Source organism: Somniosus microcephalus, chromosome 4 (genome assembly GCF_052327205.1).
Source record: "Somniosus microcephalus isolate GS21.2 chromosome 4, FLI_Smic_1.0, whole genome shotgun sequence".
Lineage (NCBI taxonomy): Eukaryota > Metazoa > Chordata > Chondrichthyes > Squaliformes > Somniosidae > Somniosus > Somniosus microcephalus.
In genome coordinates this window covers 10,189,377-10,203,276 of record NC_140990.1, presented here as the reverse complement: position 1 = coordinate 10,203,276, position 13,900 = coordinate 10,189,377, and the positions used below count along the sequence as shown (strand labels likewise).

The window sequence follows — 13,900 nt, the reverse complement described above, 5'->3', positions numbered from 1 at the left end:
TTCTGTTGTTCATCCATGCGGTCTTTGAATGTTTGCCATTGCCTATCCATCGTCAACCCTTTGAGTGACATTTCCCCAATCAATCCTACCCAACTCGCTCCTCAGACCATCGTAGTTTCCTTTATTTAAATTTAGGACCCTAGTCTCTGAGTCAACAACTTCATTCTCCATCTTAATGAAGAATTCGATCATATTATGATCACTCCGACTCAAGGGGCCTCGTAGAACAAGATTGCTAATTAATCCTTTCTCGTTACATAATACCCAGTCTAAGATGGCCTGACCTCTGGTTGGTTCCTCGACATATTGGTCCAGGAATCCATCCCGTAAACACTCCAGGAATTCCTCCGCCACAGTAGAGGACATGAGAGGGGGGGAGGGAGTCCCTTCAAATGTGGAGGAGTTGGGTGTCCCTTTAAATGTGGCGGGGTGGATGTCCCTTTAAATGTGCAGGGGGTGGTTGTCCCTTTAAATGTGCAGGGGTTGGGTGTCCCTTTAAATGTGCAGGGGGTGGGTGTCCCTTTAAATGTGGAGGGAGTGGGTGTCCCTTTAAATGTGGAGGGGGCGGGTGTCCCTTTAAATGTGGAGGGGGTGGGTGTCCCTTTAAATGTGGAGTGGCAGGGCCGCGCATGCTCATTCGGTCCACCACAAAACGAGGCTGCCAGTGCGCCTGTGCGGGGCCTCCGGGGAGAAGACGGAAGGCCGGGCCCGGGAAGAGGCAGATTCAGCGGCCGGGGTAAAGTGCTGGGGAATCGATTTAAATCGAGGTGAGGGGGGAGCGGAGCGAGATTATAAAGTAAAATACGAGAAAAACCAAACCTGAGAGTCGGGCGGGACCTCCGCTGACGCCGAACGGAGCGGATTGAGCCGGGTGACATGGTGGAGTGAGACGGAGGAATGTGATTCTGACTGACGGGAGCGCTGACCAATAGGAAGAGGGTTGAGCTGGGAGGACTGAACTGGGCGGCCTGGTCCTCCAAGCAATGGCGGCGTGGCTAGGGGGCGGGACTTTCCTCCCCGGGCGCTGGGACCCGTTTGTGACGTCATCAGAGGAAGAGGCCATTCAAGTGGATGGAGGCCGGCCCGGCCTGTGATTGGCGGGAGCTCTGACCAATAGGGCGAGGGCTGAGGTGGGAGGGCTGAACTGGGCGGCCTGGTCCTCCAACCAATGGCGGCGCGGCAAGGGGGCGGGGCCTCTTCTCCAGCTCAGGTGCGCTGGGGCCGATTGTGACGCGCTGTCCCCAGGTGAGAGCAGCTCAGTCAGCACAGAGCTGGGGCTGGAATCTGGGAGAGGGGCCGCAGGCAGCGGGCCTGGCAAAGGGGCACAAGCTTCACAATACAAGCTTCTTTCAAATGCAAAATTGTTTCCTACAGACAGCCTTGGTCACTCTGCAAAAAAAACTGTTTAACAATTCATCATAACTCCCCTGCTTTAGGAGAGGCGTAGAGTGCAAAAACAAGGAAGTTATGATGAAACTGTGTAAAAGACTGGAGTCAGCTGTGGCTCAGTGGATAGCAGAGCCAGAAGGTTGTGGGTTCAAATCCCGCTCCAGGGACTTGAGCATATAAAGCAAGGCTGACACTCCAGTGCGGTGCTGAGGGAGCGCTGCATTGTCGGAGGGGCAGTACTGAGGGAGCGTCGCACTGTCGGAGGCGCAGTCCTGATGGAGCGCTGCACTGTTGGAGGGGCTGTACTGAGGGAGCGCCGCACTGTCGGAGGGGCAGTGCTGAGGGAGCGCCGCACTGTTGGAGGGGCAGTGCTGAGGGAGCGCTGCACTGTCGGAGGGGCAGTACTGAGGGAGCGCTGCACTGTCGGAGGGGCAGTACTGAGGGAGCACTGCACTGCAGGCGGGGCAGTACTGAGGGAACGCCGCACTGTTGGAGAGACAGTACTGAGGGAGCACCGCCCTGTCAGAGGGTCAGTACTGAGGGAGTGCCACACTGTTGGAGGGGCGGTACTGAGGGAGCGCTGCACAGTCGGAGGGGCAGTACTGAGGGAGCGCTGCACTGTCGCAGGGGCAGTACTGAGGGAGCACTGCACTGTCGGATAGTCCGTACTACATAGAAACATAGAAGATAGGAGCAGGATTAGGCCATTCGGCCCTTCGAGCCTGCTCTGCCATTCAATGAGATCATGGCTGATCATCCAAATTCAGTACCCTGTCCCTGCCTTCTCCCCATATCCCTTGATCCCTTTAGCCTTAAGAAATATATCCAACTCTTTTTTGAATATATTTAATGAACTGGCCTCCACCGCCCTCTGTGGCAGAGAATTCCACAGGTTCACCACTCTCTGGGTGAAGAAATTCCTCCTCATTTCAGTCCTAAATGGCTTACCCCTTATCCTTAGACTATGACCCCTGGTCCTGGACTCCCCGGCCATCATAAATATCCTTCCTGCATCTAGTCTGTCCAGGCCTGACAGAATTTTATTGACAAGGTATTGACTTGGATAGAGAACTGGTTGGCAGACAGAATGCAAAGAGTTGGAATAAATGGGTTGTTTTCCGAGTGGCAGGCAGTGACTAGTGGGGTACCGCAAAGATCGGTCCTAGGACCCCAGCTGTTCACAATATATATTAATGATCTGGACGAGGAAATTGGATGTAGTTTCTCCAAATTTGCAGACGACACAAAGCTGGGTGGGAGGGTATGCTGTGAGGAGGATGTCGTGAAACTCCAGTACGATTTGGACAGGTTGGGTGATTGGGCAGAAACATGGCAAATGCTCTATAATGTGGATAAATGTGAGGTTATCGACTTTGGTGGCAAAAACAGGAAGGCAGATTATTATTTGAATGGCAATAGATTGGGAGAAGGGGAGGTGCAAAGAGACCTGGGTGTTCTTGTGCACCAGTTGCTGAAGGTAAGCATGCAGGTGCAGCAGGCGGTTAAGAAGGCAAATGGTATGTTGGCCTTCGTAGCAAGAGGGTTCGAGTACAGGAACAAGGATGTCTTGCTGCAGTTGTACAGGGCCTTGGTGAGACCGCACCTTGAGTATTGTGTGCAGTTTTGTTCGCCTTATCTGAGGAAGGATGTTCTTGCCATGGAGGGAGTGCAGCGAAGATTCACCAGGCTGATACCTGGGATGGCAGGAATGACGTATGAGGAGCGATTGGGTCGATTGGGCTTGTACTCACTGGAGTTTAGAAGATTGAGAGGGGATCTCCTCAAAACCTATAAAATTCTGTCAGGCCTGGACAGACTAGATGCAGGAAGGATGTTCCCGATGGCCAGGGAGTCCAGAACTAGGGGTCATAATCTAAGGATAAAGGGTAAGCCATTTAGGACTGAGATGAGGAGGAATTTCTTCACCCAGAGAGTGGTGAACCTGTGGAATTCTCTACCACAGAGGGCGGTGGAGGCCAGTTCATTAAATATATTCAAGAAGGTGTTGGATATATTTCTTAAGGCTAAAGGATCAAGGGATATAGGGAGAAGGCTGGGACAGCGTACTGAATTTGGATGATCAGCCATGATCTCATTGAATTGCGGAGCAGGCTCAAGGGGCCGAATGGCCTACTCCTGCTCCTATCTTCTATGTTTCTATGTTTGCTCCTCCAACGTGCGCGCTCCACCAATGAGCGAGGGGAGGCGGAGCCTGAAGGACCGACCGAGGGGCTTTGGTCCTCCAACCAATCGCGGCGAAGGAGGAGGCGGGACCTGGAACCGGCTCATTGGACGGATCGGCCCGCCGCCTTTTTGTAAATGGGCCTGCTCAGGATCTGTGAGCCTGGGAAAGTTTATTTTTAATGTTCCTTTCACATTTTACAGCTCAAACTAATCTTGTGTTGCAGAAGATACATTTAAAAAACAGTATGTTTTCAAATTGATATAGCAGAAACAAAAACTCTCTGGAGCAAATACTTGTGAGTAAAATTACTTTTTCTCCCTGAATTAATTTTTAAAATATAAATTTCCAGCATTTTTAATTATTAATTTTAAGCACTTTGAGAAATATGGGAGTGGTGGGGGTTCTCTTAAAGGGACAGGCACACTGTGATTTTCATTAAAGGGACTGCGTCTCCCTTTTTATAATATACATGTAAGAGACTGACATTTAAAGTAGGGCTAATCCCCAGCTCCAGTGAGTGCTTGGCGAGAAATTAGGTGCTGGTTGCACTCGCCCCCTCCCAATTTTCTGCCAAGGGACAGAAAGCAGAGAGTAGTGATGAACGGTTGCTTTTCAGACTGGAGGGAGGTAAACAGTGATGTTCCCCAGGGGTCGGTATTAGGACCAGTGTTCCCTCTTTTTTAGATGCGTGGCCCCTTTAACGGGCTGCGCGGCCCATTCAAATTTCGGCGCATGCACGTTTATTCCATTTATAGGGCGGTGAGCCGGCTGCGCGGGACCTCCAGACCGCTGCGTGGCCGCGCAACTTAACGTGAACATTGATTCGGACCACTGCTTTTTTTGATTATATTACTGACCTGGACTTGGGGATCCAGGGCATAATTTTAAAATTTACAGATGACATGAAACTCGGAAATGTAGCAAACAATGAGGATAGTAACAGACTTCAGGAGGATGTAGCCAGACTGGTGAAATGGGCAGAAACGTGGCAGATTAAATTTAATGTAGAGAAGTGTGAAGTGATTCATTTTGGTAGGAAGAATGAGGAGAGGCAATATAAACTAAATGGTCCAGTTTTAAAGAGGGTGCAGGAACAGAGAGGCCTCGGGGTGTATGTACACAAATCTTAGAAGGTGGCAGGACAAGTTGAGAAGGCTGTTAAAAAAGCAAACAGGATCCTTGACTTTATTAATAGAGGAATAGAGTGCAAAAGCAAGCAGGTTATGCTAAGCCTTTATAAAACACTGGCTAGGCTTCCGCTGGGCACCACACTTTAGGAAGGATGTCAAGGCCTTAGAGAGGGTGCAGAAGAAATTTACGAGAATGGGACCAGGGATGAGGGACTTGAGTTACGTGGAGAGACGGGAGAAGCTGGGGTTGTTCTCCTTAAGCAAGGAAGATTAAGAGGAGATTTGATAGAGTTGTTCAAAATCAGGATGGATTTTGAGAGAGTAAATGAGGAGAAACTGTTTCCAATGGCTGAAGGGACAGAAACCAGATTTAAGGCGATTGACAAAAGAACCAGAGGTGACATGAGGAAACAGATTTTTACACCAAGTTGTTGTGATCTGGAATGCGCTGCCTGAAAGGGCGGTGGAAGCAGATTCAATATTATTGTAGGAATTGATGAATTCCTAACAAATAACTGAGATGTAGGTATTGACGTGTTCCTACGAAAAACTGAGATCGACGAACAACAGAGATTGCCTCAGGAGAACAAGTAAACAGGTCTTTAATGTAGGAATTAACTAATTCAAACAACTTGCTGAGATCGACACAGGAGAGCCATGAAACAGGTCTTTTCTCAACGGAGATGCCACGAGGACTGCCTGGGCAGTCCCGTTGTTTGCGCCGTGACGTCATCGTGTTTTTCCTGCGTTTGGGTAGTCACGTGATTTGCGACGTGACATCGCGTTTGCCCGCGTTTTCCCGCGCTCTTAAAGGGGCCACGCCCCGTACATGCAAAGTCTATATACAAAACCCAATAATGCCCAACACAATAGTACAGGTTTAGGCTGGTGTTAGAACATCGTTAAAGAGAATTATATAAAGTTATCTAGACTAACTCAGTGGTACCGCCACATTATAATTCAAAAGAGATTGAGATAAATACTTGAAGGGAAAACATTTACAGGGCTATGGGGAAAGAGCAGGGGGAGTGGGATTAATTGGATCGCTCTTTCAAAGAGCTGGCACAGGCATGATGGGCCGAATGGCCTCCTTCTGTGATGTATCATTCTATGATGCTATTCTACACAGACACACATACATAGTCAGACAGACACAGATACTCACAAAAATACAGTCAGACAGACACACATTTTTTCTGCATGAACTTTTATTACTAATTTCAAAGACTTTACTAAAAAGGTGGGAGTGGTGGGCGGAGGGCTCTTAAAGGGACAGGGACTCTCCTTTTCAATGTGATTTTCATTAAAGGGACCGAGTCCCTCCTTGCCTGTGGAGGGATTATTTTAAAAGGACAGCGTCTCGAAATCAGGTGCAGTCTGCGTGTGAACCACCTCCTCCCAATTTCCTGCCAAGCGATCCCTGCGAGCACCACTCCACTCTCGGAGTGGCTCCTAGAATCATACAGCACAGAAGGAGGCCATTCAGCCCATCGTGCCTGTGCCGGCTCTTTGAAAGAGCTCTCCATTTAGTCCCACTGCCCCTGCTCTGTCCCCATAGCCCTGCAAATTTTCCCCTTCAAGTATTTATCAATTCCCCATTGAACATTATTATTGACTCTGCTTCCACCGCCCTTTCAGGCAGCGCATTCCAGATCACAACAACTCGCTGCGTAAATAAAATTCTCCTCACCTCGCTTCTGGTTCTTTTGTCAATGACCTTAAATCTGTGTCCTCTGGTTACTGACCCTCCTGCCACTGGAAACAGTTTCTCCTTATAAGCTACAGCTATACAAAGCCCTGGTTAGACCCCATCTGGAGCACTGTGTACAGTTCTGGGCACCGCACCTCAGAAAGGATATATTGGCCTTGGAAGGAGTGCAGCACAGATTCACCAGAATGTTACCCGGGCTCCAAGGGTTAGATTATGAGGAGAGACTACATAAACTAGGCTTGTGTTCCCTGGAATCTAGAAGGTTAAGGAGTGATTGAGGATTTTAGGATTTTGAAAGGAATTGGTAGAGTAGATAGAGAGACTTTTTCCGCCGGTGGGGCATTCGAGGACAAGGGGACATCACCTTAAAATCAGAGCCAGGCCATTCAGGAGAGAAGTTGGGAAACACTTCTTCACACAAAGGGTGGTAGAAGTGTGGAACCCTCTCCCACAGAAAGCAGTCGATGCCAGCTCAATTAATCATTTAAAATCCCAGAGCGATAGATTTTTGCTAGACAAGGGAGCAAAGGGATATGGAGCCAAGGCAGGTGGGTGGAGTTAAGACACAGATTGGCCATGATCTCACTGAATGGCGGAACAGGCCGGAGGGGCTGAATGGCCTCCTCCTGTTCCCATGCTCCTATTTACTCTATCAAAACCCTCCATGTTTTGAACACCTCTATTAAATCTCTGCTGCACCTTCTCTGCTCCAAGGAGAACAATCCCAGCTTCTCCAGTCTCTCCACGTAACTGAAATCCTCTGTGTATTTGTCGTAGGGCAGCAGGCTATAGCAAACAGCTTTCTTAAGAACATCAGAAATAGGAGCAGGCCATTCGAGCCTGCTCCGCCATTCAATAAGATCATGGCTGATCTTCTACCTCATCTCCACCTTCCCGCCTGATCCCCATATCCCTCGATTCCCCATGAGTCCAAAAATCTATCGATCTCAGCCTTGATTATACTCAATGACTGAGCCTCCACAGCCCTCTGGGGCAGAGAATTCCAAAGATTCACCACCTCTGAGTGAAGAAATTTCTTCTCATCTCAGTCCTAAATGGCCGACCCCTTATTCTGAGACTGTGACCCCTGGTTCTAGACTCCCCAGCCAGGGGAAACAGTCTCCCAGCATCTACCCTGTCAAGCCCTGTAAGAATTTTAGATGTTTCAATGACATCACCTCTCATTCTTCAAAATTCCTGGGAATATAGGCCTAGACACTTCAATCTCTCCTCATAGGACAACCCCCCCATCCCAGGAATCAGTCTGGTGAACCTTCGTTGCACTCCCTCTAAGGCAAGTATATCCTTCCTTAGGTAAGGAGACCAAAACTGTACACAATACTCCAGGTGTGGTCTCACCAAGGCCCTATATAATTGCAGTAACATCAAGAAAACCAAGGAAATCATTGTGGACTTCAGGAAGTCTAAAGGCAGAAGTCACACCCCCATCCACATCCATGGGGCTGTGGTGGAAAGGTTGGACAGCTTTAAGTTCCTCGGAGTCCACATCACGGAAGATCTCTCCTGGTCCCTCAATACCTCCTCTTTGGTGAAGAAGGCCCAGCAGCGCCTATATTTCCTAAGGAGGATGAAGGGATGTAACCTGTTGTGATGAAATATTCCATTCATCACTCATCAGTATTTCTCTGCCTGTGACTGTGGTTGGTTTCAGTTTCATTTCCATTGTATTGTACTGTGTGTAGGGCTCCGCCCATACCTGGCTCCTATGTAAGCTGGCCCAGCCTGCAGCACATCCAGTACGGCAGACCTCTGGATGGAAGATACATTCTCCTCTGTGTGTTACCTTCTAAGTCAATAAAAGCCTTGTTTTGTTTCGCTAACATCGAGTCTCGGATTTATTGAGGCACATCACCTGTCACCCCTGATCCTCTCTAACTTTTACCGCTGCACAATACAGAGCATCCTGACGAACTGTATCACAGTATGGTATGGCAGCTGTAGCTCCTATGACCGGAAAGCCCTGCAGCGGGTAGTCAAAACTGCCCAATGCATTACCGGCACCCGGCTACCGACCATAGAGCACATATACCAGAAACGCTGTTTACGGAGGTCACTGACCATCATCAAAGACCCTACCCACCCCAGCCACAGTCTGTTCACCCCCCTGCCATCTGGGAGACGCTACAGATGCATTCGCACCCAAATGACCAGATTTAGGAACAGCTTCTTTCCCAGGGCTGTCATCCTACTGAACTCCACAAATAAACTCTAAAGTCTGCACATCTGACAATGCACTTTATTATGTTTATGTTAATGTATTATAAGCCAAATGAATGTTGAATGTTTAAATGTCTTAATCTAAATGTACACTCTCGGGAGCCGCAAGCCTACATTTCGTTGTACTGCACTTGTGCACTAACAATGACAATAAAGGTGATTATTATTATTATTATTAAAGACTAACATACCATTTGATTTCCTAATTGCTTGCTGCACCTGCGTGTTAAGATGAGAAATGATAAAGGCAAGAAGTCACTTGTGGGAGTGGTGTACAGGCCCCCTGACAGTAACCACACGGTAGGATGGAGTATAAAGGAAGAAATAATGGGAGCTTGTCAGAAAGGTATGGCAATAATCATGGGGGATTTTAATCTACATATAGACTGGAAAAATCAGACGGGCAAAGGAGGTCATAGAATTTTTTGGCATAGTTTCTTAGAACGGCATGTTCTGGAACCAACCAGAGAGCAGGCTATACTAGACCTGGTATTGTGCAATGAGATAGGATTAATTAATGACCTCATAGTGAAGGCGTCCCTAGGTAGCAGCGATCATAATATGATTGAATTTTACATTCAGTTTGAGGGAGTGAAGAGTGGGTCCAAAACTAGTATTTTAAACTTAAATAAGGGCAATTATGAGGGCATGAAAGCAGAGCTAGCTAAAGTGAACTGGCAAATTAGGTTAAGGGAGAGGTCAATAGAGTTGCAGTGGCAGACATTTAAGGGGATATTTCAGAATACACAGAATATATACATTCCAACAAGAAAGAAAAACTCCAAGGAGAGAAAGCTAGCTTGAAATATAAAAACAGATAGTAAGAGTCTCTATAGATATTTTAAAAAGAAAAGAGTTAACAAAGTGAGCGTTGGTCCTATAGAAAGTGAGTCTGGGGAATTAATAATGGAAAATAAGGAGATGGCAGTTGAATTGAACAGGTATTTTGCATCAGTCTTCACTATAGAGGATACAAAGTAACATCCCAGAAATAGCTGTAAATCAGGAAATGGAAGGGAGGGAGGAACTCAAGAAAATTACAATCACCAGGGAAGTGGTACTGAGCAAATTGTTGGAGCTGTGGGCTGACAAGTCCCCGGGTCCTGATGGACTTCATCCTAGGGTCTTAAAAGAAGTGGCTAGTGAGATAGTTGATGCGTTGGTTTTAATTTTCCAAAATTCCCGAGCTTCAGGGAAGGTTCCATTAGATTGGAAAATAGTGAATGTAACTCCTTTATTCAAAAAGGGAGGGAGACAGAAAGCAGGAAACTACAGGCCAGTTAGCTTAACATCTGTCATGGGGAAGATGTTAGAAGCTATTATTAAAGATGTTATAGCAGGGCACTTGGAAAAGTTCAAGGTAATCAGGCAGAGTCAACATGGTTTTGTGAAAGGGAAATCATGTTTAACCAATTTATTGGAGTTCTTTGAGGAAGTAACATGTGCTGTGGATAAAGGTGAACTGGTGGATGTACTGTACTTAGATTTCCAGAAGGTATTTGATAAACTGCCACATCAAAGGTTATTGCGGAAAATAAAAGCTCATGGTGTAGGGAGTAACATGTTGGCATGGATAGAAGATTGGCTAGCAAATAGGAAACAGAAAGTAGGCATAAATGGGTCATTTTCTGGTTGGCAAGATGTAACGAGTGGTGTGCCACAGGGATCAGTGCTGGGACCTCAACTTTTTACAATTTATATAAATGACTTGGATGAAGGGACCAAAGGCATGGTTGCTAAATTTGCTGATGACACAAAGATAGGTAGGAAAGTAAATTGAGAAGAGAACATAATGAGGCTACAAAGGGATATAGATAAGTTAAGTGAGTGGGCAAAGATCTGGCAAATGGAGCATAATGTGGGAAAATGTGAAGTTGTCCATTTTGGCAGGAAGAATAAAAAAGAAGCATATTATCTAAATGGTGAGAGATTGCAGAGCTCTGAGATGCAGAGGGATCTGGGTGTCCTAATGCATGAATCACAAAAGGTTAGTATTCAGGTACAACAAGTAATCAGGAAAGCTAATAGAATGTTATTGTTTATTGCGAGGGAAACTGAATACAAAAGTAGGGAGGTTATGCTTCAGTTATACAAAGCATTGGTGAGACCACATCTGGAGTACTGTGTACAGTATTGGTCTCCTTATTTAAGGAAGGATGTAAATGCATTGGAAGCAGTTCAGAGAAGGTTTACTAGACTAATACCTGGAATGGGTGGGTTGTCTGACGAGGAAAGGTTGGACAGGCTAGGCTTGTATCCGCTGGAGTTTAGAAGAGTAAGAGGTGACTTGATTGAAACATATAAGATCCTGAGGGGTCTGGACAGGGTGGATGTGGAGAGGATGTTTCCTCTTATGGGAGAATCTAGAACTAGGGGTCACTGTTTAAAAATAAGGGGTCGCCCATTTAAGACAGAGATGAGGAGAAATTTTTCCTCACAGATGTTCGTGAGTATTTCGAACTCTCTTCCTCAGAGGCCGGTGGAAGCAGAGTCTTTGAATATTTTTAAGGCAGAGGTAGATAGATTCTTGATAAGCAAGGGGGTGAAAGGTTATCGGGGGTAGGTGGGAATGTGGAGTAATCAGATCAGCCATGATCTTTTTGAATGGCGGAGCAGGCTCGAGGGGCCGAGTGGCCTACTCCTGCTCCTAATTTGTATGTTCGTATGTAACCTGTGCAGCAGCTGGGGCCTGAAAATCAGCTTCACTGCCCCTGGGCTAGGAAAGGGGGACATGAGGCAACATTCTCCCTCTTACCCCTTTCTACACTCCTTTTACAGGGTTTTAGAAGTGGAGCATTTACAGACAGGCAGCTCAGACCGAACATCACGTCAAGAACAGACAGAGTCGCTCGATTCATCAGGACCTGATTCAGTCGGTCCTCCAATCTGCTGGCACACCAGCGAGTTCACACTAATGAGAGACATTTTAAATGTTCTGAGTGTGGGAAGAGCTTCAAAATCTACAAGTACGTGAAGCAACACCAGTGGCTACACACTGGGGAGAGCCCGTTCACCGGCCCCGTGTTCCAGAAGGGATTCACTCAGTCATCTGCTCCGATGATACACCAGCAAGATCACACTAGGGAGAGACCTTTAACCCGCTCCATGTGTGGGAAGGGATTAATTGCACCCTCCGTGCTGCTGAGACACCAGCTTGTCCACACCAATGAGAGACCGTTGACCTGCTCTGTGTTTTTGAAGCGATTCTCTCATTCTGCCACCCTCCTGAGATACCAGTTTGTTCACAGTGATGAGAGACCGATTAAATGTTCTGACTGTGGGAAGAGATTTAAAAGGTCCCAGGATCTGAAGAGACACCAGCTGGAGAGAGCAGGAGAGATTCTGTTCACCTGCTCCGTGTGTGGGAAGAGATTCACTCGGTCCTCAAATCTGCTGGCACACAAGCGAGTTCACACTGGGGAGAGGCCGGTGAAACATTCCGACTGTGGGAAAAGCTTTCAAATGTCCCAGGAGCTAAAGAGACCGTTCACCTGTTCCGTGTGTGGGAAGGGATTCACTCAGCCATCAAACCTGTTGAGACACCAGCAATATCACACTGATGAGAGACCATTTAAGTGTTCTGACTGTGGGAAGAGCTTTAAAGCCTCTGGGGATCTGAAGAAACACCAGTTGGTTCACACCGATGAGAGACCATTTACATGTTCTGTCTGTGGAATGAGCTTTAAAAGCTCCAGGAATCTGAAGGGACACCAGCGTACTTACACCGGGGAGAGGCCGTTCACCTGCTCCGTGTGTGGGAAGGGATTCACTCGGTCACCCAGCCTGCTGGCACATCAGCGAGTTCACACTGATGAGAGACCATTTAAATGCTCTGACTGTGGTAAGAGCTTTAAAAGCTCCGGGGAGCTGAAGGGACACCAGCGAGTTCACACTGGGGAGAGGCTGTTCACCTGCTCTGTGTGTGGGAAGGGATTCACTCGGTCATCCCACCTGCTGGCACACCAGCGAGTTCACACTGATGAGAGACCATTTAAATGTTCTGACTGTGGGAAGAGTTTTAAAACCTCTGGGGATCTGAAGGTACACCAGTTGGTTCATACTGAGGAGAGACCATTTAAATGTTCTGACTGTGGTAATAGCTTTAAAAGTTCCAAGCATCTGAATGGACACCAGCGAGTTCACACCGGGGAGAGGCTGTTCACCTGCTCTGTGTGTGGGAAGGGATTCACTCGGTCATCCCACCTGCTGACACACCAGCTTGTTCACACTGATGAGAGACCATTTAAATGCTCTGACTGTGGTAAGAGCTTTAAAAGCTCCGGGGAGCTGAAGAGACACCAGCGAGTTCACACTGTTCTGTAGCACAGGGCCCTGTAGACAGCTGGGGTGACATGAACATGGAATGGATGAATGTTTTATAAATTCCTGTACTGTTGTTTAATCTTTCAAGCTGTTGTGCTGATGATTCCCTTCGATTGACTGTTGATGGTATTCCATAGAATGTACAGGCCATTCGGCCCAACTGGTCCATGCCGGTGTTTATGTCCCACACCCACCCTACTTCAATTAACCCGATCAACATCTCTTCCCATTCCTTTCTCCCTTGTGTGGCTTCCCCATAAATCCATCTGTGCTGTTCACCTCAACTACTCCCTGTGGTAGCGAGTTCCCCATTCTCTGGGTAAAGACATTTCTCCTGAATTCATTACTGGATTTATTAGTGACTATTTTAAGTTTGTGGCCTCATAACTATGATGAGACTCTGTTAAGCTGACCAGTATGTTGTTGTACTTTGTCTTTTTCTGATGAATTAAACATTACTGAGCCCTTGTACGCGTGTTATGGGAAGAAGTTTTTTTTTTATTCGTTCATGGGATGTGGGCGTTGCTGGCAAGGCCAGCATTTATTGCCCATCCCTAATTGCCCTTGAGAAGGTGGTGGAGAGCCGCCTTCTTGAACAGCTGCAGTCCGTGTGGTGAAGGTACTCCCACAGTGCTGTCAGGGAGGGAGTTCCAGGACTTTGACCCAGCGCCGATGAAGGAATGGCAATATACTTCCAAGTCAGGATGGTGCGTGACTTGGAGTTGGTGGTCATAGAGTTATACAGCACAGAAAGAGGCCCTTCAGCCCATCGTGTCTGCACCGGCCATCAAGCCCTGTCTATTCTAATCCCATTTTCCAGCACTTTGTCCGTAGCCTTGTATGCTATGGTGTTTCAAGTGCTCATCTAAATGCTTCTTGAATGTTGTGAGGGTTCCTGCCTCTACCAACCTTTCAGGCAGTGAG

General features: G+C 47.3%; 1 protein-coding gene across 1 annotated transcript; it reads left to right on the top strand.

Annotated features, from left to right (window-relative positions):
• The first annotated feature begins 652 nt into the window (after positions 1 to 652).
• LOC147118274 (uncharacterized) lies at positions 653 to 13,445 on the top strand. The gene is made up of 3 exons (XM_085984354.1): positions 653 to 767; positions 3,798 to 3,869; positions 11,432 to 13,445. The coding sequence occupies exon 3, from the start codon at positions 11,711 to 11,713 to the stop codon at positions 12,974 to 12,976; it is 1,266 nt and encodes a 421-aa protein (XP_085840480.1). The 5' UTR covers positions 653 to 767; positions 3,798 to 3,869; positions 11,432 to 11,710; the 3' UTR covers positions 12,977 to 13,445.
• The last annotated feature ends 455 nt before the right edge of the window (positions 13,446 to 13,900 follow it).